This window comes from Oryza glaberrima, chromosome 7 (genome assembly GCF_000147395.1).
Source record: "Oryza glaberrima chromosome 7, OglaRS2, whole genome shotgun sequence".
Classification (NCBI taxonomy): domain Eukaryota; kingdom Viridiplantae; phylum Streptophyta; class Magnoliopsida; order Poales; family Poaceae; genus Oryza; species Oryza glaberrima.
Window position 1 is genome coordinate 3,162,495 of NC_068332.1, and position 22,269 is coordinate 3,184,763.

A 22,269-nucleotide genomic window follows, 5' to 3' on the forward strand; every position below is an offset into this window, starting at 1 on the left:
GTGATCTGCAAGTTTAGAGACCGGGATAACATAGTCGAACAAGTTTGAGGATCTGAACGGTTGATTTGCGAGTTTAGGGACCGGGATGACACAGCGGTACAAGTTTAGGGACCGGTGATGGACTTTACTCATAAACTTTCAGATTCAGATCAAAATATTCAACAAACTCATTAAATCCCCAAACAATGTCACGAAAAAAAAAGATCCTTCATTCAATTTCATACAACAACAATACAAACTTTCATCTCATGCCTTCCCAAAATAAAGAAAAAATGCATATCCAAAACGTGGGAATGCGAAAAGTAGCCTATGCCAAACAGCATTACTACTGTCAACCTCAAAGCTAGCTTGCAAATTAAAAGGATTGGCCACGTTGACACTTTCAAGTCCTCTCCAACAGTGAAAGCACAACATGGGCAAAGTGCCAATAAAAAGTGATAATGTTATAATCTTGTTGCTTTGCAATGCAACCTTGCTTATTTCTAATAACAGTGCCTTTTGAATTATTGGAGAGCACCATCACACCACACCACACATCGTAGCAAGTTCATTACCATACTTCAATTGCTGAAAGTCTTCCATGTCTTTGACTTAATTAGACACTGTTAAGTGATAGTTGTATTAGTACTAGTTACATCCATTGTTGGTGACTGAGAAGCCATAAAAGTAAAGTCACATTATTCCCAAGAGGGACTTCTCATTTAGGCTTCCTTCTTTTCAGTCGAACGAACTCAGCTCATTCTAATAGGGTAATGAAGATAACCATTAATGCATAATTACTTAAGGGGAGTACTTACTATTATAAAGTATTTTTTTAAAAAAATATTTAATATTAACAAAACTTGTAAGTAGAAACTTTTTATATAAAATATAAGGTTTGACAATTCAGAAAACATGCTAACATTAAACAAAGGGAGTAGTATTAGCATGTAGGACTATCACTGACTGGTGCATGGACCAAGTCCATCCACTGCTGAACATGGGGAACAACACTACACAGTAAGCACAGAATCTTCCAAATAATATAAACAAAAAGATCAGAATTTTTTTTTAAGAAAACAAAAAAAATAAAAAAAATAGTGAAGAAAAAGAGCTAGGGAGAGGAGAGAGAAAGAGAGAGCTGAAAGCTGTGAAAGAAAAGCCTCTGCTGCTCTCTGCTAGCTTCTTCTCCTCCTCCTCCGCCTCCTCCTTCTCCCCGTAGATAAGGAGGACCCAGGGAAAAAGGGGAGGCAAAAAGCTGCGATTTTCCGCTAATTAACCCCGGGGATTAGCTGCCCAAGAACAGGAGGAGGTACGATTCTTGCATTACTTCACCCCACGCGATTCCCTCCCTGGTTTCCCCCAATTTCCTCCCGCAATTTCTACTTGTTCTTGGCTCCTCTCTGCTGTTCTTAGCCTCGCCGCGATGGCGTAGTCTTGGAGAAGATCAGATCCATCTCGAGTTCGATTGGGGTTTTTTTTTTTCTCTCTTGAGGTTGCTGGTGATGAGCTTCACTTTCTTGGATTGATTTTTTTTTTGTTCTTGCTCGTTGAGTTTTTCACTTTGCTCTAATCCAAATCTTTTTTTTCTCTCTCTCTCTAATATCCATAATTAATCTGCAGATTTCCATGATTGGTGGTGGAGTTCATCGGCAAGGAATTCAGCAGAAGAGATCAGATTCTGTACACAGTTCGTCTTCTTGCTCGGTGACTAAGCTGGGTTAGGAGAGGAGGAAAAGAAAATCTTTTTTTTTTTTTTGCGGCGCCATGGATGGGCAGCAGCTACGTAGCTCGGAGTCTCCGGCGAGCGGCGGCGGCGGAGTCACCGGCGGCGGCGCGCCACATCTGTTCCACGCGCTCGGGCCGGCGCTGCTGATCTCGATTGGGTACATTGACCTCGGGAAATGGGTGGCCGCGGTGGAGGCAGGGTCACGGTTCGGCCTTGACCTCGTGCTGCTGGCCCTCCTCTTCAACTTCATGGCCATCCTGTGCCAGTATCTCGCGGCTTGCATTGGCACGGTCACCGGGAGGAGCCTCGCCGAGGTATTTCGAGATGCTTCTCACCTGATGTTGTTTTTGTTTTGTCTGATTTTGTAGTGGTGAATGATTCATCATCATCCTCATCATCGTCAGTCAATTGATCGACATCGGTTTGTCGTTTCGCAAATGGTAGAAATGATGATGAGTTTTTGATACTGAATTGAGCCTCTGAGCGAATTCTGATGAGTAGGAAAAGCAGCTTCATAATGAAGGTCCTAAATCTCGTATGTGAATTCCTGTTGATAAAGAAAATGATGGTTCACTTGGAACTATACTTGTGCAAAAGAATCCTATTCTTTTTTTTTTGGTGCCCTTATGGTGTATATGTTGTGATAGTAAACAAAGAAAGGAGGTGTTTTGTTTTCGGAAATGGTGGAAAAGGAACTTTTGCTCATCTCAAGTTCCCTTTCTAGCTGGCCATTTTGCGGAGGGGGAAAAACCAACTTTCCCTGTAAAACAGTGTGCTTTGATCCTTCTATGTTATTCGTTTTGTTCGTGAAATTCTTTCGAGGTTGCTGACATTTTTGTGTTTTCCACATGGAACAAAGATCTGCCACCAAGAATACAGCAGGCCAACATGCATCTTTCTGGGTGTTCAAGCAGGATTGTCCTTGTTGACATCAGAATTGACGATGGTATTTTCAGCCTCTTCTCTTTTCGATATTTAATATGAGATCTGAGCCTGAGAAATTTCAGCCATAAATGCTGCATGTTTTGCACATGCTTTGTTCTGATTGTAATATCTGGCAATTTCAGATTTTTGGGATAGCACTTGGATTCAATCTTCTATTTGAATATGATGATCTCATCACTGGGATATGTTTTGCAACCGTTGTTCCTAATCTGCTACCATATGCTATATCACACCTGGTAAAGAAGAAGATTATCTCATATAGAAAAGTTCAAACCTATATTGTAATCTGATTTGGAGTTAATATTTGTCAATTACTTTCATATACCTATTCTAGGGAAAGAAGATGGCGGGGACATTAAATGCTTGCATTGCAGGCTTTGCGCTTCTTTGCTACGTTCTTGGTTTATTGGTCAGCCAACCACAAATTCCTCTGACAACGAATGTAATTTTCCCCAAGCTCAGTGGTGAAAGTGCTTATTCTCTGATGGCTCTTCTTGGTGCAAACGTAATGGCACACAACTTTTACATCCATTCATCAGTTGTTCAGGTAAATTATGATGCTTCTTTGTGCCCATTACATAGTTAGAATTATATTTGATTTGATGCATTTGGGGTGAGGGGGGTTTGGGCATTTGGTGGACAATGGTCAATGGCATGCCACAATTATTTACACCACACAATGACACATGTTGCTAGCTTTGCTAGTGTTTCGAACAGTTCAGAAATTCCAAACTGATAGCAAGGGTCACTATATTAGACTAGTTATACCAGTCTAATATCGGATTTAGTGGAGAATGTTTTTGTTCTAATAGATCCAGTGGTTTGTGGGTACGCTGTATCCAACTGAAAAAGATATGGTTTGTCCTATTTCAATTGTTTGCGCAGAGTTGAAGTGATGTTCATTGACTTAATTTCAAAACACCAAGATACATCTTCTAGCGAATTGCAGCATTATGTTAGGCATGCTCATTGTTAGTTAGTGAAAGAATTTGTTCTCACTTAATCCAGTTTGGAGCTTAACTAATAATTATGGCCAATGAAACTATAGTATTTAATAAGCTATTGTGCCACATGTGGAATACTATTTCTGATTGACAAGCACAAATCTAGAATGTTCCTTGAGTAAATGTTTGTTCCCTAAAACTGTGGCCTATTTCTATTTGTTTTCTTTTTTACTTTCGCGTGTACATATTTTGGTTCACTAATGGTAAGTGTCTAGTGTTCATGAGGTCTTTGCCTTAGGTTTGCTAGTATATGATATATATTACCTAAAGTGTATAAAAATGGATAGCATTAGTGAGTTTGACAGCAAAACCAGCTACATTTCATTGCCCTTTGTGTCTTATGCTTTTGGTTGTCTTTTTTTTTCAGCTTGTATCCATGTTTGCTAATCAAATAATCTCTTTTCAGGGTCAGAAAAGATCTGCCTTTGCCGTTGGTGCCTTATTTCATGATCACTTGTTTTCAGTATTATTTATTTTTACTGGAATTTTTCTGGTGAATCATGTTCTAATGAACTCTGCAGCAGCTGAATCCACTAACACCCTTCTTCTCACCTTCCAAGATGTTGTAGAACTAATGAACCAGGTTAGTACTATAGTTCCTACTACTTCACCCTGTGATATGCTAAGCTGGTGCTGAAGAAATCTTGTTTCAGTAGCAATCCTAAAGTGATATACACTACCTAACATTTATCATTTTGCAGATATTTGTAAACCCTATGGCTCCAACTATATTTCTAGTGGTTCTTCTCTTCTCTAGCCACATCATCTCGTTGACATCTGCTATTGGTAGCCAAGTGATTTCGCAGCATTTGTTTGGCATTAATCTTCCTCTCTCTGGACATCATCTGATACTGAAGGCTTTTGCCATAGTTCCTGCTCTGTACTGTGCTAAGGTTGCAGGTGCTGAAGGAATATACCAATTACTGATAATCTGCCAGATTATCCAGGCCATGCTCCTTCCATCATCAGTCGTGCCACTCTTCCGTGTTGCCTCATCAAGATTGATAATGGGTGCCCACAGAGTGTCTTTGCATCTGGAGATATTAACATTTCTTGCATTTCTCCTCATGCTGTTTTCGAATATCATCTTTATGGCAGAAATGCTGTTTGGTGACAGTGGTTGGCTGAACACTCTGAAAGGGAATACTGGAAGCCCTGTGGTGTTTCCATCTACGGTTCTCATCACGGTGGCTTGTGTCTCTGTTGCATTTTCACTCTACATGGCTGTTACACCACTGAAATCAGGAAGCCGTGAAGCTGAATTGCAGCAGGAATGGTCTGTGCCTTCTCAGAAAGAGCTCTTGAATACTACTCAAGACAGAGAAGAGACTTGTGCGGGCAATGTTACCTATGAGGAAGATCAGAGATCTGATGTTGTCCCTTCTCCTAGGATTCAGCCTGTGGATTGTCTGAAATCAGCTCTGGACTACATTGATAGTTCGGACACAGCTATAGAATCTGATCATGATTCTCAACATTCCACTGCTCATACATCTACCGCTCCTGAATCCTGTCACTCTCCATCATTCATTCCTGAAGAGTCAAAATCAGTTGTTGCTGTTGACTGGCCAGAGCCTCTGGAGCCAATTTCTAATGCTATTGTGGCTGAGGAAAGTACAGTAGAGAGTGTGGACTCCAAGAGCACAGGCGAAAGGGATATTGAAGTAGAACCAGCTCTTTTGATGGACAATGATAAGGAGGCTCCAAATATTCTAGAGTCTGACAACAAGCCACTTGGAGGCAATAATCTTTCCTGTGCATCGGATGATGGCCCACCATCTCTTACCTTCAGCAGGGGGAAAGGCTCAGATGCAGGCAATGGCAGCGGGAGTCTCTCGAGGTTATCTGGTTTGGGCCGTGCAGCAAGGAGGCAACTAGCAGCCATACTTGATGAGTTCTGGGGGCATCTCTTTGATTACCATGGGAAACTCACTCAAGAAGCTAGCTCTAAAAGGTTTGACATCTTGCTTGGGCTAGACGTAAGAACACCTAGCTCAACTGTAAGAGCAGACAATCAAGCTAATGAAATCCCGAAGAGTCCCATGGTACGAGACAATTTACAAGGGTCTGCCTTCTTGGGAAGTTCAAGGGATCTGATGTCTACTAAGAATGAGATGTCAAATTTGGATCTGACATATGGGCTTCAGATGGGCAATAACATTGGGTCATCAGCCTGGTCTCAGGGCATGCAGTTACCAAGTACCCAACTGCAGAGTTCAAGCAACAGCTTACTCGATCAAGGTGCAAGATTAAATTCAAATTTTAGCACGCCATCATACGCAGACAACAACCAATTCTACCAACCTGCAACGATTCATGGGTATCAGCTCGCATCATACCTAAAACAGATGAATGCTAATCGAAATCCTTACTCTAGCATGCCATTGGACCCACAGCGACTTCCAAAATCTTCTGCATCGGCTGTGCCAACCTATGTTGATTCTGTCATGCATGCTCGTAACCAGAACTTGCTTGCTTCATTGGGAGCTACTCCTTCACAGATCGCAGCAACATCCCGGATAGGTACTATGATGGCAGAAAGATCCTATTATGACCCTTCCACTCTTGACGGGAATGAAAATGCTGGTTCATCAGCTTACTCAAAGAAGTACCACAGCTCACCAGACATATCTGCACTGATTGCTGCAAGCAGGAGTGCTCTGTTGAATGAATCAAAGTTGGGTGGTGGTACCATTGGATCCCAGTCGTACCTTAGCAGGCTTGCATCGGAAAGATCTCAGTATACAAACTCGGTGGCCAGGCCTGCAGCTCCCTTGGCGTTTGATGAGCTCTCTCCACCTAAGCTCCCAGGGGATATCTTCTCAATGCAACAAAGCCCAAACCCAAGTGCAAGATCCCTTTGGGCTAAGCAACCTTTTGAGCAGCTGTTTGGTGTGTCGAGTGCGGAGCTCACTAAAAGCGAGTTCAACCCTGCAGGCAGATCGGGTGGCATGACCAACGATGATTTCTCTTACAAGGAGTCTGAGGCGAAGCTTCTTCAGTCTCTTAGATTCTGCATCTCGAAGATCCTGAAGCTAGAAGGATCAGGGTGGCTGTTCAAGCAAAATGGTGGCAGCGACGAAGATCTGATTGATCAAGTTGCTGCGGTAGAGAAGCTATTGCAACAAGGAACCAGTGACAACCAACTGCTGCTTGGTGATACTCAGCAACCACCATGTGATAAGGCAGACATCCAGTACATGCGCGTACTGCCTAACTGCGGAGACGACTGCATCTGGCGCGCCTCCCTCGTTGTCAGCTTCGGTGTCTGGTGCATCCGCCGGGTGCTAGACCTGTCTCTGGTGGAAAGCAGGCCAGAACTTTGGGGCAAGTATACCTATGTTCTCAACCGTCTTCAGGTGAGCTATTTCAGTCCTGAACTAGTCTGAATTTGAGTGTTGTTTTTCAGTGCCCAAGACTTGACTGCAAACCTGAAACTGCTCATTTTCAACGTACAAGACTAACTCTGTCAAATCATTTTTTTTCGCTCAAATGTAATGCAGGGCATCCTGGATCCTGCATTCTCCAAGCCTCGGAGTGCTCTCAGCGCATGTGCGTGCCTTCACAGAGATATCCGGGTGCTCAACAGCCTGCGCCACAGTAGCCTGGTAGCAACAAACTCCATTCCAAGGCAAATCCGAGGTTCCTTCACCACCGCATCTGTGGTCCTGGAGATGATCAAGGATGTGGAGACCGCAGTCTCAGGGCGCAAGGGCAGGAGTGGCACCGCAGCTGGGGATGTCGCCTTCCCCAAGGGGAAGGAAAACCTGGCCTCCGTGCTGAAGCGATACAAGCGGAGGCTCTCGAGCAAGGGACAACAATAATAAGGCATCTGGGCAGCGTGATCCTGTCGCGTTTTAGGGGGACTTTGACCATTGTTCTTCAAGGATGGCAGCCAGCCATGGTGGCTTGCCCTCCCTGAGCCCTGGATTTTTTCGTTGCACAACGTTTGCAGGGACCTGAGGAATTGGCCAACACTTCTGGTCCCTTCCATCATATTTCGTTTTTTTTTGTTTCTTTCTTGATTTTTTTTTTTTTGCATGTGATGTGTTGTATAATGGTAACTGTTCATGTGCCAGAAGAACAACCACCAAAATGTACAACAGATGTAGTCAGCTGATGCACCATTGTAAAGTTTAGTCTCTGCATTTTAACCTTTTTTTTGGGGGTCATTGACAAACTGAATGAATGCCCTGTGTAATCTCTCTTCAGAGAGGATGCCAAGACTGAGAAAAAGCTTTTGCCAGATTTCCAGATGCCTTGTGTTCATCTAATATCTGTCATGTCTCTCACATTTTCTCCAGCTTATGATCTTTTTGTCTCGTTGGCATTTGATAGCGTGTGCTGGAGATGTCTACCGTATATGTGGATTACTGTATTAAGCCTCTGGGACCGGTGTATATATATAATTTGTATGGATAGAGATAAAGAAATACTAACTCGATATGGATTAATTATATCCTAATGTTTCTCTAAACACCAGGCGTAGTGGCACTGTACTGCAACCTCACCCAAGAACATGTTTTTGGGGTTCAGACTTCAGAGTATCCATTGCTGAATTTGCCTCACCGCAAGTTTAGTCTTGCATTTCACAAAATTGCAAGGATAGCTAACAATTTTATCACAAAACCATAAACTTTGTGGCCATGCAATTGGATATGCTCTCTTTGCTCAGAAGCTTTTGAGGATACTGATCACCTGTTCAGAAACTGTGCCTTTGGACTTGATTTGTACCGGGAAACTTGACAACCCGGCCGACACAGTATTCTCGATTAGATGTTGGGAAAACAAGATAGCCAAAACAAATACGGCACAAAAGGCAAAGGAGACCTCTGGGAATACTAATCAGGAGAGAGAAACTTAGGTGGTGTTTGAATCTTTCTTTAAGATAAAGATTAAGTGTTTCACGTAAAACAAGGTGATAATATTATGTGATTAATTAAATTCTAATCATTACAAACTTGAAAAATATATTAATTTGATATTTTAGAACAACTTTTATATAGAAAGTTTTCACATGAAACTACCGTTTAGCAGTTTAGAAAAGCGTGCCACGAGTATCCAAAAGCTTATCAATTTTATTGGAGAAAAGAATAGGGTTAGTCTTCCAAGGTTCTTTTATTCGGCAGAGCTCCCGCTGTCGGTTCTTTAAAGAAAAACTCGTAGATTAGGCCACCCATCAAAGATAAATGTAATACTCCATTACACAAATTTAATTTTAAATAAGGGTTCAAAATTACATTATAGTTTAACTACACTACGAATTACATCTGGGTAAATTTTTAGAAATTTGGAAGCAAAACCGTGAACACGTCATCAAAAACTGGATGTGGGCTCCACGAGTTCAGAGGATGTTCCGAACCCGTTTTGATCGCCCACGGCCCGCCGCCCCGCCGTGGAGCCGATCCCCGCCACCGCCGGCGAGCAGCTGTTCCGGACGGCGTCCTGCTGCTCCCTGCGCCGCCTCCATCCCCTCGGCCTCCGCCGAGCTCGTTCCTGCGCGGTGAGCATCCTTGCCGACGCACCAGAACCCTCTTTTTTTTTTCTCTCTCTCTCTCGTTGTACCCACACACCTCTACTCGAATTTGCTCTATCTTCTCTTGTAAATCTGAAAGCTAGGTTTTCTTTTTTACTTGTCTTAACCTTTAGTTACATAACAGGTTTTTTCCCACATCAGGTCCACATCGATCTATAATAGCCAAGAGCCCAAGACCTGCAGGGCTTCCCGGGGGTGGTGCATCTTCTCAGGCGGAGGGGCCTCCTTGGATTCCTCAGCAGGCATCTTCTCAGACTGAGGGGCGAACAGCTCAGCCAGCGCTTCCTTGAAGTTTATGGCGCCGGCGACCAAACTCATCACCGTGAGTGCACCGGCAAATATGACGAACAGGTCCCTGTACATGTGCGCGGTCACCTTGAGTTGGTCACCCCTGTCAAAACGTAGTAACTTTGTCAAAACCTAACCTAAACAAACATGTTTCTTTTCACAAAATTCTTCATTCTTACCTCATGTCTGATTTTAACAAATCTAGCCTGTGGTTTGCCTTCAGATGAGCAATACGCCATCCATGCATACTTCCTGCCGCCCTCTCCTGTTTCCTAATGCGCTGCTCAAGGCGCCTCATCATAATCTTTTGCACCAGAAAAGCATCAAAATGTTGCTTGTCAGCACAAAACAATAAATCCTTCTCAAGTCTCAACGAGGGGGTAAAACTTCCAGCATCACAGGTAGCTTCTCCAGGTCACTCCTCTCTCATCCAGTTAGGAACCGTGGATGCAAATGCAGAATCGATTTCATCCGTCCCCGAAAAGAAATACAAGGGATTTTGGCAATGCGAATGCAGAGCCAAAATCCCTCATATTTGGATTTGGGGACAGAGGTAGCAGATAGGCAAGGCAATTAGAGCAGTAATTTTACCCTGGTAGCTCTTGTGGAGAAATAGCGGGGCTGGACGAGTGCGGAGGAAGCCCATGGTGGGGTGGAGGTGGCGGCGGACTGAACAAGAAACAACAAGTTAGACGCATTTAACGGAGGAATAGTGCAGTAGCAATAACTAGGAAGGTGCAACAAAATAAGCAAGCACACGCGATAACAAAATGATCCAATCCAATTACTTAGAATCAACTCAACTCAATAGTGCAGTAGTAGCAAATCAGAAAACAACTTCAACTCGGACTGGCAGCTGCTGACGCAGGACGAGGCGCGCGGCCACGTCCGCGAGTACGCCGACAACGCCGCCCTCTGGGACCACGACTTCGCCGCCTCGCTGCTCAAGCTCAGCAAGCTGCCCATGCCGGTGGGGAGCAAGGGGGAGATCAGGAACAAGTGCGGCGCCATCAACCACAGCAAGAGCTAATTCGGCCACTTATGCAGGGGGTTACGTACATGCATGCAGACGATGTGGTCGTAGCCATATGTTTTCTTGTTATATCTCATCGTTCTAAAATACAGAAAACCTTGTACTCGAAAAAAACATCATATAGTACTATCAAATCAGTCTAGATTTACAGTACTAGATAGCTAGTGTCTAATCGAGTACTAGGAGTATATTTTAAAACAAGAGTAGTTTGTTATTACTTGGTACTAGCACGTCAGTGAATGTACGTGCACAAGAAATCCGCGTCGATAATGAAAACTAGCATGGTATTGGAGAATCCATCTCTTAAACCCATCAAGTCAAAATCCTAAAGCACCAAAATCTCCCTACCTGGCGCGCCACTGTCGACGTTTGATGTCGCAATTCTGGTATTTGCATAGTATGGGGATCGTCGGTGCTAGGATATACGCGAGACTGAGGTGAAAGAGACGGAGACAAGGATTTTTATACAGGTTCGGGCCCCTGAGTTGTCAGGTAATAACCCTACATCCTGTTGGCCGGAGCTGGTATTGCTTTTATTCACCATAATCACACCAGTACAATATGTGGGGTAGCCTATCTAACTGTTGTCGACATGTCGGTCTGAAGGTCTGACTCGTAGTTGACAACAGGGTAGCCTTCCTCCTCGAATCCGTGTCCGGCGAGATCAGAGATAGCGCTTTCGTCTCTCCTGAAGGTATCCGGAGACACCGTAGGGGAATAGCCATGCCTATCCCTGAAGTCGATATCCGGCGGCTTGTCTTGGCATATGTTGGCTTATATGTTGTGGCTTCTGTTGTTCCGTATATTGTGGTGGTTGTTGATTGAGGTGGTATATGTTGGCTTATATGTTGTGGCTTCTGTTGTTCCGTATATTGTGGTGGTTGTTGATTGAGGTGGTCGTCTGTGTCGATCGTGGTGACTGTGTTGATCCTGTCATGGTGGGTGTCCCCCTGTCCTCCTAGGGGGGCTTGTATTTATACCCATAGGTGTCTCATTGTCCAAGTAGAACTAGGGAAACCAATATGGATACAATCCGAGTAGTCCTTGTCGTTTCCATGTAAAACTCTGGTTGTCTTTCCTTATCCGGAACTCCCTCCATAACTGAAGTTAGTTTCCGTATAAGACATGGTATGTGGTGGGTCCTGCCGAGATTTAGTCAACTACTATTAGGTATGTGGTATCCATAACCCTGACAGTAGCCCCCGACTTCAATGCAAATGAACGGATTCATATTCTCAACCGCAGACCCTGGAGTAACTGTTGTCGTGCTCACGTGACCGTTCTCGGTGAGTTTAGAGATAACGTTAAACTTCCTTTATCAGCCTCGTGCGGGCACCAAAAGGGTTTGTCTAAGTCAATCTCTGATGTCAACCAAGGAAGTACAGAGCGTACGACTAAGTCTCCCGTCTTGCTGTAATCGAGAATTTAGATTGAAGTCAAGAAATTCTATCTCGGCTAGTACACTATCTCTTCATTCCGTATTCCTTGTCGAGATCCAGCAACCGTTCTCGAGCGATCGAGAAGGCGTAGAGTCTGCGACGGAGCCTTGTCAACATTTGTCGTACTCGCCTTAGTCGATCTTGGTGTAGAACCATAGAGACATAGAGTCTTCGTGAATGTCGAATAGAATTTTCCTGAAATCAATACTCAGAAAAGAATATTAGATAGAAATAGCTCCCGAGCGAATGCCCAAAGGGTGATAATGTTATAATATGTATGGTAAATTGAAAATGAATTAAATTTACCGACCAATGTTTTGTGTATGAGCGTCTTCTCTCTTACCGACTTCGATCAGTCAGTTTGTAGAGTCATACACTCTCCCTAGCCCCCAGCCTTGTCGTCGGAGAATCGTTCTTGGAGGATAAGGCTCTTGGACCCTTGACCTGCCTTGGTTGAACAAACACTGATCCTAGCCCCCAGCCGTGAAGTTGGAAAGCTCAGTTTCCGATTACACGGCTTGGTTAATACGCACGGCGAGAACTCTTACACGACTAGATCTTACATGGTCTTTTGTCTCTACAGGATCCGACAAGGCCTTATCGGCTCTAGGCGTCCCCAGCCGAAGTTCCCTTAGGTTCCTCGGAGGCCTTGTCAAGACGGCGTAAAGGGACAGTAAGATAGGTTTCAACGCTAGGTGTCGTCGTGGTAAGGGATCTCTGGATAAAACACTTGGCGATATTGTATACCTGCTATCAACTTTGTTGAAATAGAGGTAGTAGGAGAGTCGCTACACCGCTGGTCGAGAACTAGGCAGTAGTCGTAACTCGACCACTTAAAGTGGAAATAGTGGAAGAAACGCTACATCGCTGGTCGAGAACCAGGCAGTAGTCGTAACTCGACCACTTAAAGTGGAAATAGTGGGAGAAACGCTACATCGCTGGTCGAGGACTAGGCAGTAGTCGTAACTCGACCATTTAAAGTGGAAATAGTGGGAGAAACGCTACATCGCTGGTCGAGGACCAGACAGTAGTCGTAACTCGACCACTTAAAGTGGAAGTAGTGGGAGAAACGCTATATCGCTGGTCGAGGACCATGCAGTAGTCGTCACCCGACCACTTAAAGTGGAAGTAGTGGGAGAAACGCTACATCGCTGGTCGAGGACCAGGCAGTAGTCGTAACTCGACCACTAGAAGCAAATGTACGAGAGATCACTACGATCAACTGGTTGAGAACCGGTGAGTAGGTGTCCCTCGATCATTTGGAGTCGTGGTACAAGGACCGCTACGCTGCCGGTCGAAGACCAGTCGTAGCTGTTCCTCAACCATCTGAAGTCATGGTGCGAGGACCGCTACGATGCTGTAGTCATACCTCGACCATCTGAAGTTAAGGTGCGAAAGATTGCTACGTACTGGTGCGAGAACCAGCGTGCGAGCAGAATTATCTCTCGAACACCAATGAAAGTTGCGGTGTGAGAGATTGCTACGTACTGGTGCGAGAACCAGTGAGCGAGCAGAATTATCTCTCGAACACCAATGGAAGTTGCGGTGTGAGAGATTGCTACGTACTGGTGCGATAACCAGTGAGCGAGCAGAATTATCTCTCGAACACCAATGGAAGCTGCGGTGTGAGATATTGCTACGTACTGGTGCGATAACCAGTGAGCGAGCAGAATTATCTCTCGAACACCAATGGAAGCTGCGGTGTGAGAGATTGCTACGTACTGGTGCGGTAACCAGTGAGCGAGCAGAATTATCTCTCGAACACCAATGGAAGCTGCGGTGTGAGAGATTGCTACGTACTGGTGCGAGAACCAGTGAGCGAGCAGAATTATCTCTCGAACACCAGTGGAAGTGCTAGAGTTGGTTTATTGCAAGTGTATCTCATGTGGCCAGCATGACTCACGTACCCAACTTATAGCATATCCGGATGTCCGTTCGTAATCATGTCGGGTGATCAAGCCGACGACGTTCGCGAGGAATTATCCGTTAACAACCTTTTCTCAAGTAGTCCAGCCATGGCCGGTGCTATGAGATAGGTCGTCGGTCTTTGTTGGTAGGTTGGGTGCGATAACTCCGCATTTGTCGAGAATGTTCTCGATAATGGAGTATACTCGACCATAACCTACTCGAGTGCTCAATTGTTTCTGAAAAATATTTTCTAGAAGGCAAGATATATAGCAGATAATATTGAGTATGTACTCAAAGAACTGCATGGATCTTCTAGTATTATCAGGATACAATAAGCAGATGTAAATATCAGGGCATTATGTAAACCGTAAACAAGCATGATTTATACATAAGAGAACGGAGTGAACCCCCAGCGTTAGACCGTAGTTGTTCTATCATCGGAAGTACTCGCACAACGGATGTTGTATAAGAAACATGCTCTAGGTAAACACAATAAATTGCTGATATGATAATGTTGTATCATCTGAATAGGTACGATAAATTGCATATAAAATATTACGTACCTTTGTAGATACATGCCGGATGTATCTACGAAATTAGTAGATCAATTTGAAAAACCAATCTACCAATTACCTTATTGCGTACTCGTTCGACATCATATGATCTGACATCTTTTGGTACGGCGCGGAGCTTGAGGCTTGGGAGATCTCGATAGACCAAGTTGTCGATGACGATGATGGTTCTGATCTTGTCGGAAGACATGTTCCGGTCGGGTTAGATCTCCACAGCCGAAGTCGTCGAGTAGCTTGCTATTGGAGAATCCATCTTTTAAACCCATCTCGTCGAAATCCTGAAGCACCAAAATCCCCCTACCTGGCGCGCCACTGTCGACGTTTGATGTCGCAATTCTGGTATTTGCATAGTATGGGGATCGTCGGTGCTAGGATATACGCGAGACTGAGGTGAAAGAGACGGAGACAAGGATTTTTATACAGGTTCGGGCCCCTGAGTTGTCAGGTAATAACCCTACATCCTGTTGGCCGGAGCCGGTATTGCTTTTATTCACCATAATCAGACCAGTACAATATGTAGGGTAGCCTATCTAACTGTTGTCGACATGTCGGTCTGAAGGTCTGACGCGTAGTCGACAACAGGGTAGCCTTTCTCCTCGAATCCGTGTCCGGCGAGATCAGAGATAGCGCTTTCGTCTCTCCTGATGGTATCCGGAGACACCGTAGGGGAATAGCCATGCCTATCCCTGAAGTCGATATCCGGCGGCTTGTCTTGGCATATGTTGGCTTGTATGTTGTGGCTTCTGTTGTTCCGTATATTGTGGTGGTTGTTGATTGAGGTGGTCGTCTGTGTCGATCGTGGTGACCATGTTGATCCTGTCATGGTGGGTGTCCCCCTGTCCTCCTAAGGGGGGCTTGTATTTATACCCACAGGTGTCCCATTGTCCAAGTAGAACTAGGGAAACCAATATTGATACAATTCGAGTAGTCCTTGTCATTTCCATGTAAAACTTTGGTTGTCTTTCCTTATCCGGAACTCCCTCCATAATTGAAGTCAGTTTCCGTATAAGACATGGTTTGTGGTGGGTCCTGCCGAGATTTAGTCAACTACTATTAGGTATGTGGTATCCATAACCCTGACAATAGTATGTTTTCTCATTATATTATTCAAATATATTAAAATGACAACATAATTTTTAATTTTGCAATAACTTTACAAAACTACTAATATGTAATATTCATATTGTATTTTATATACGTGTTAGTTATTAATTATTTTTAATATCAAATTTTAGTTATTTGTAAATTATATATATTGACTCGTTTTTTAATATTTTTTTAATTCCGAATTTTCTGTAAATTGTATTTCTATCTAGACTCTATGCTCTTCTTCCAATATTATTTATTTTTATTTCAGAATTTTTATTATTTCTAATTGTATTTCTATGTGGACTCTAAACTAATTTTTAATTTCGAATTTTAGTTACTTCTAAATTGTATTCCTATATTGAATTTAAACTCTTCTTCCCATGTTTTTCTTAATTTCGAATTTTAGTTATTTGTAAATTGTATTTTTAATTATTTTTAATATCAAATTTTAGTTATTTGTAAATATATATTGACTCGTTTTTTAATATTTCTTTTTTTTAATTCCGAATTTTCTGTAAATTGTATTTCTATCTAGACTCTATGCTCTTCTTCCAATATTATTTATTTTTATTTCAGAATTTTTATTATTTCTAATTGTATTTCTATGTGGACTCTAAACTAATTTTTAATTTCGAATTTTAGTTACTTCTAAATTGTATTCCTATATTGAATTTAAACTCTTCTTCCCATGTTTTTCTTAATTTCGAATTTTAGTTATTTGTAAATTGTATTTTTAATTATTTTTAATATCAAATTTTAGTTATTTGTAAATATATATTGACTCGTTTTTTAATATTTCTTTTTTTTAATTCCGAATTTTCTGTAAATTGTATTTCTATATAGACTCTATGCTCTTCTTCCAATATTATTTATTTTTATTTCAGAATTTTTATTATTTCTAATTGTATTTCTATGTGGACTCTAAACTAATTTTTAATTTCGAATTTCAGTTACTTCTAAATTGTATTCCTATATTGACTTTAAACTCTTCTTCAAATGTTTTTCTTAATTTCGAATTTTAGTTATTTGTAAAATGTATTTTTATACGGACTCTAAACTCTACTTTTAATTTTATTATGTTTATTCCAAATTTTAGTTAGTTTTAAATTCCTCTATGGACTCTATACTCTACTTCTAATATTCCTTATTTTTTAATTCCAAATTTCTATTTTGTTTCTTAATTGTATTTATATATAGACTCTATACTCTACTTCTAATATTCCTTATTTTTAATTCCAAATTTCTATTATTTCCTAATTGTATTTCTATATGGACTATACTCTACTTCTAATATTTCTTATTTTTAATTCTGAATTTCAGTTATTTCCTAATTGTATTTCTATATGGACTCTATACTCTACTTCTAATATTCCTTATTTTTAATTCCGAATTGCAGCTATTTCCTAATTGTATTTCTATATGTACTCTATACTCTAGTTCTAATATTCTTATTTTTAATTCCGAAATTCAGTTATTTCCTAATTGTATTTCTATATGGACTCTAGTCTCCTCTTCTAATATTCCTTATTTTTTATTTCCGAATTTCAACTATTTCTAAATTGTATTTTTATATGGACTCTGCCTTTTCTTTTTCTCCGATTAATGTGAGAATTTCTAGACCATGAGAGCGAACGTGGAGACTTCTTTTTCTATTCCTTTAATAATATAATAGAAGATATAAGTAACAAAAAAATACAGTTTGACATGAATTATCTCAAAACAATTAGTATTTGTGATCAAACGGGCATGCATGTGGGGTCAGCCCACCCTAGCCCATGGCTTGATGGGTACAGCCTGATTATTATTATGCACTGCTCGACAAGGATATGCCGTGGCGGCTCACGTGCTAAGGCCAGAGCCAAGATATGGCCGAAGAGGAGCCAGGACGTGCACGTGTGACCCATGAAATATTTTTTTTCATGAAATTGCATGTTAGTATATTAGAAAAAAAATAAAGTTTTAGTTATACAGCGTAATCGACCAAACTGGTCGCTGTCGGTTACAAGGAAAAGGATTGCGGAAGGGAAAAGAGTCAAAACTAGAAGTTGTTGCTCGTATCTAGCGGCACTAATACGAAAACCATCTTTTGTTGCGGCCATTTTGGGTTTTCGCTGATGGTTTTTGGTACCGCCAAAAAGCAAAGGCCAGTGAAGATCAAGATCTTCGCTAGCGGTTATCGGCCGCCAGTGATAATTGATTTTTGCTGGCGGTTGTGTTATACCGGCCGCCAGCGATAAACGATTTTCGCTGGCGGTTGAGTTATACCAACCGCCTGCGAAAATAGTGGCCCAGGTTAAAAAGAAATGACAAAGCAACACCGCTCCGTTCGCCTCCGTCAACATCGGTTCAAATTATTCCCAAATCCACTCCTCGATTCACAAATTCACATAAATTTACACGAACAATTTATAATAAAAAATTTCCATTCACAGTCAAAATTTTCCATTCACAATCCACACAGTCAACAGAAATTTTCCATTCACAATCCACAAAAATCCACAAAAATGCACACAAATCCACACAAATCTATAGAAATCCGAGCACCACAGCCCGTGACCTGGCGGCGTCGGCTTCACGCTCCACCGCCCGAGGCCCCGCGGCCGTGCGCCCCGCGCCGCCGCCGGGGCGGATCCGTCCTTCCCGACGGCGGCCTCCTCCCCTCGGACAGATCTGGGAGAGGGGAGAGGAGGGGATGGGAGGGCGCGGCGCCGCCGCTTCCTTCGTGGTCATCGTCGTCACCGCTTCCGTCGTAGTCGCTGTTGTCGCCGTGCACATCCGCGCCGCGCCCCTCCCGCCCGTCATTGGCGCCGCGCTCCTCCCAGATCTCGGTCGTCGACAGGAGGAGGAAGCTGGGGGCGCAGGGAAGGAGGAGGGGAGAGAGGTGGGGGAGGAGGAGGAGAGGGAGGTGGATGGGTGGGTGGAGAGGAGGAGATAGAGGAGAGAGAGGCAGTGGGTGGGTGAAAGGAAAATATCTCAGCACGCGCGTGATTTTAAATGATGCCAAATTTTTTTAGCGGGCTCTGTTTTTTCGCTAGCGGAAGTGTTTAGTAACCACCAGCGAAAACCGATGCGAAAACGTCGGTTTTCGCTGGCGGACATTTAAGAGATCCACCTCGAAAAATAGATTATGTTTTATGGCGGACGTCTTAACATGGCCGCCAGAGAAAATCGGTTTTCGCTGGCGGTCCTATACCCCCCACCCCTCATGTTTTTGCTGGCGATTTTAGCATATAACCGTCAGTTTATAGTGTGACGCCATGAAAAATTTTTTTTTCTAGTAGCGCGGGAGGGGGTGGCGGAGGAGCCTCCTAATCTCCCAAAAGCTCCCAAACGAGACAGGACCAGCGAGAGACCAGAGACGAACCTCCTAGCGAATGTACTGGAAAACCATCGAGACCAGCGAAAGAGAAAGAATCGAAAACCCTAGCGTTCCGCTCTTTCCAAAGCTGTAGGAAACCAAGAGGACCAGAGAGTCGAAGGCCTTACGAAGATGCTAAGGCAGGCAAGCCCTATCTACCGGCCACCAGACCTGAAGAGAATCGCTACGGAGGGGCCGAGCAAGCCTAGGCAAGCCAAGGGGATACCGGATGTAGTGCCAGACTTAACGAGCGAACACACAGTCGAGCATGATGTGGCTCGCTATTTCATGCTTCCGAGCGCAAAATGGGCAGGTCGAGCGTCTGTCAATGCCGTGCTTATGCAGATGATCTGCCGCCTAGCAACGCTGTTGGAACACGTGACCCATGACATTTGAAATCGAAGTTGGGAAAACCAAAAATAGGAAGAATAAGAAGAATAGGAACAGGAAAAAAAAGAAAGAAAATAAAAGAGGGCAAGGAAAAATAAGGAAGAAATAGGAAGAACATGAGAAAAATTAGGATAATCATTGTGAAAAAATAGGTAGCCAACGGATTAGGATCCACTGACATGGAGTCAGAGGGACGTGGTGACTGATATGTGGGGGCCCAACCGCTCGCGGGACCACCTGTCAGTGACCACGTCAGGGGAGATTTCACGTCAGAGGATCTTCTTCTGTGGCCGACCGGGCCGAGCTTGTTCTTGGTGCTTGCTGTGCCAGGTCTGGCCATGCACGACATGGCCAAATGGGACGTGTGGAAGAAATATGTGCATGCACATGATGAAACATGAATGTGTGGAATAAATACTGTCGTTTTGACTGTTTGTTGACTTTTGGACGAGCTTTTCGGCACCTATATGAAGTTATGAACAATGAAACATGCAGATCTATAGAGATACTAGTGCATAGCGTTTATTGGATGGTAATTCGTTGTCCTAAAAATAAAATGGAACTATACCAGTCCAGGCGACCAAACAACAGTTTTTTTACAAGTGTTTCTGGGCAGTCGTTCGGCAGTGTGACAACAATGACGAAGAGTTGACAGTCGGCAATGTGGCAATTAACGAGCAACAATCTGAGGCACTCCCTCCATCCTAAAGAAAATCAAATCATACTAAAGGGGCCGAATGGCCTGGGCCGCCTATTTGCCAATCAAAGTACACCCAAGGTCCCTCAACTTGTCATCGAGTTACAAAATCATCCCCCAATCACAAAACCAAATATATGACATCCCTCAACTTATAAAAACCATTCACTTTAGGTCATTCGGTGGTTTTGACCCTGGTTTTATCCTACATGAGCAGAGTCAGTGTGGGACCCACATGAGCCCACATGTCAGGATGCCACGTCCGCACCCTCTCTCTTCCCCCTCCTCTCCCTTCCTCCTCTCTCTCTCTTACTCTTCTCTTCTCTTCTTTGGGCAAACCGGCCAGTGGCTGAGGAGGAGGCCGCCAGGGCGAGGCGCAAGAGGAGGAGGCGACGGCGGCTGCGATGCGGGAGAAGGCGAGGGTGGCGGACGGTCGCGAATGGCATCGACGGCGCGGCGTCGCCTCCGCCCCGCGCGGGCAGGCGCCGCGGCGCTGGGCACAGAGGCGGAGGCAGAGACGGGGCCGGGTGCCGTGGAGGTGGACTCGGCGGACTTGGAGCCCCGGCCTGCTCTTGCACCGCATCCTCCCTCTCTCCGTGTGCTGGCTGTCCCTCCCCACCTCCTCCCTATTCGCGTGCGCTCGCTGCCGGCCGGCGGGCATGGGAGCAAGCGAGCCGTCCGTGGCGTCGGCAGCAATGGTGGTGCGATGCATGAGGATGGGGAGGACCAGCGTCATCGTCACGTCACGTCCTCGTCGGCGCGAAGATGAAGGAGACGGGGAAGAGGAAGAGGTGGTGCGTGTCCTCCTCCTTCTCGTCGAACTCGTCGCAATCGTCGTTGTCGTTCGCCGATGCCCCGCTCCGCGCTGGCGGCTTCGCACGTTGCCACTCTGCTCACCGTCGCCCCACTTCGCCTGCTTACTCTGCCCGCCGGCCTCATGCGGCGCCGCTCCGCCTATTCTGCTCCCCTCTGGTCGGCTGCTCCCATGGGAGAGAGCGGACAGATACAGAGAAGAGAGGAGATGAGAGAGGAGAGGACAGAGGAAGAGAGGTTGAAAGGGGAGGGGAAGAAGAGGCTGACGTGTGGCGGTGTGGGACCCACGTGGGTAGAAGAAAATCGATTGGGATTGAGAGAGAGAGAGAGAGGGGGGGGACCTGGAGAGACGCGCGTGGTAAAGGAATAGGTTGGTTGTATGTACAGAAAGTGGTTGGCATGCTAGCTGTACGGTGGAAGGAAACCATTATGGCTTGCCATTGACTTCTTTTTAATTTCCTCGAGAAATAGACAAAAATTTAACCAGATCCTCCTCAGCACCGTAGAGGGAAGGTCTCCTCGCCACCTTGCTAATGGGCTCGTGGATCTGGGCCGACGATGGCCGGATCCGTCATCCTGCCCCATCACATGGTGTCATCAGGGATGATGGAGACGGCGACGGTGGAGCGAAGCAGTCGTCAATGCCAGCTACGAAGAGGTCCATCATAGATACCGGCTACGAGGTGGAGATAAAATCAGAAAAAAAAAAGATGAACGGATTGTGGATAGCGCATTACCTGGTCGTCGTAGGGAGAGAACCACCGGTAGCAACTGCGGCGGTGCTGGCGATCACCGATTAGCCAGTCGCGACACAAGGAAGAGGGGCTTGCTGTCGCAAGAGAAAAGCCGATCCAGATATTTAGGAGAAGACGATAACTATGCGTGATCACTGTTATGTGGCGGTTTTGCAATGACTACTTCCTGAAGATTCACTTCTCTACGTTCCGTAACAATTTAATGCGCATCGAGTAAAAAAATAACTCAAGATGCTGACATCGTTAGAGTACAACAAGAAACTATCTCACTGTTAGTAAAAAAAATTATTTGGACTATAGGAGTGGGGGCAGGGGCGCAGGGGTGGGATCGAGATTGATCGTTGGTGAGTAAAATTTTAACTGCATGCTATAAACTTGGTGGGGGACAGGGTTGGGAGCGGCAGTGGTGGGGGGTTGAGCAGTGGGCGGGGCTGGGGGCTGTATCACGTGCCATTTAATACGTAGCACCTTAAGGTGCCACATAGTAGTTCTATACACACACGCACACATACACACAAATTTTTACGTGGAAAATCCTTACGGGAAAAAACCACGGACACCGACCAGCAATGATCGATATAGAGAAGTTGAATACAAACGCACGACACACTGGGTTGTCGCACCCTTCTCGTGTAGCTTACAAGAGACATGTAAAAGAGAAATCTAGAAGTCCTAGTAGGAAAAGACTTACAATCATAATAAGAAACTAATCAAGTGTTTTATTATAAAACTAA

At 44.3% G+C, this 22,269-nt stretch overlaps 1 protein-coding gene across 2 annotated transcripts; it reads left to right on the top strand.

The window, feature by feature from the left end:
• Positions 1 to 1,112: 1,112 nt before the first annotated feature.
• LOC127779079 (protein ETHYLENE-INSENSITIVE 2) lies at positions 1,113 to 7,910 on the top strand. Of its 2 annotated transcripts, XM_052305769.1 has the most exons (8): positions 1,113 to 1,291; positions 1,603 to 2,022; positions 2,568 to 2,654; positions 2,776 to 2,889; positions 2,988 to 3,200; positions 4,064 to 4,240; positions 4,359 to 7,016; positions 7,161 to 7,910. In XM_052305769.1, the coding sequence occupies exons 2-8, from the start codon at positions 1,747 to 1,749 to the stop codon at positions 7,479 to 7,481; spliced, it is 3,846 nt and encodes a 1,281-aa protein (XP_052161729.1). In that variant the 5' UTR covers positions 1,113 to 1,291; positions 1,603 to 1,746; the 3' UTR covers positions 7,482 to 7,910. The 2 variants fall into 2 exon arrangements, with proteins under 2 accessions (XP_052161729.1, XP_052161730.1); XM_052305770.1 differs by lacking the exons at positions 1,113 to 1,291; positions 1,603 to 2,022 and adding an exon at positions 2,052 to 2,231.
• The last annotated feature ends 14,359 nt before the right edge of the window (positions 7,911 to 22,269 follow it).

Coding starts and splice junctions, on each gene's coding strand:
- LOC127779079 (XM_052305769.1), top strand. CDS start 1,747: ATGGATGGGCAGCAGCTACGTAGCTCGGAGTCTCCGGCGAGCGGCGGC. Junction 2,655..2,775: donor TGACATCAGAATTGACGATG/GTATTTTCAGCC, acceptor TGGCAATTTCAG/ATTTTTGGGATAGCACTTGG. Junction 3,201..4,063: donor TCCATTCATCAGTTGTTCAG/GTAAATTATGAT, acceptor ATCTCTTTTCAG/GGTCAGAAAAGATCTGCCTT.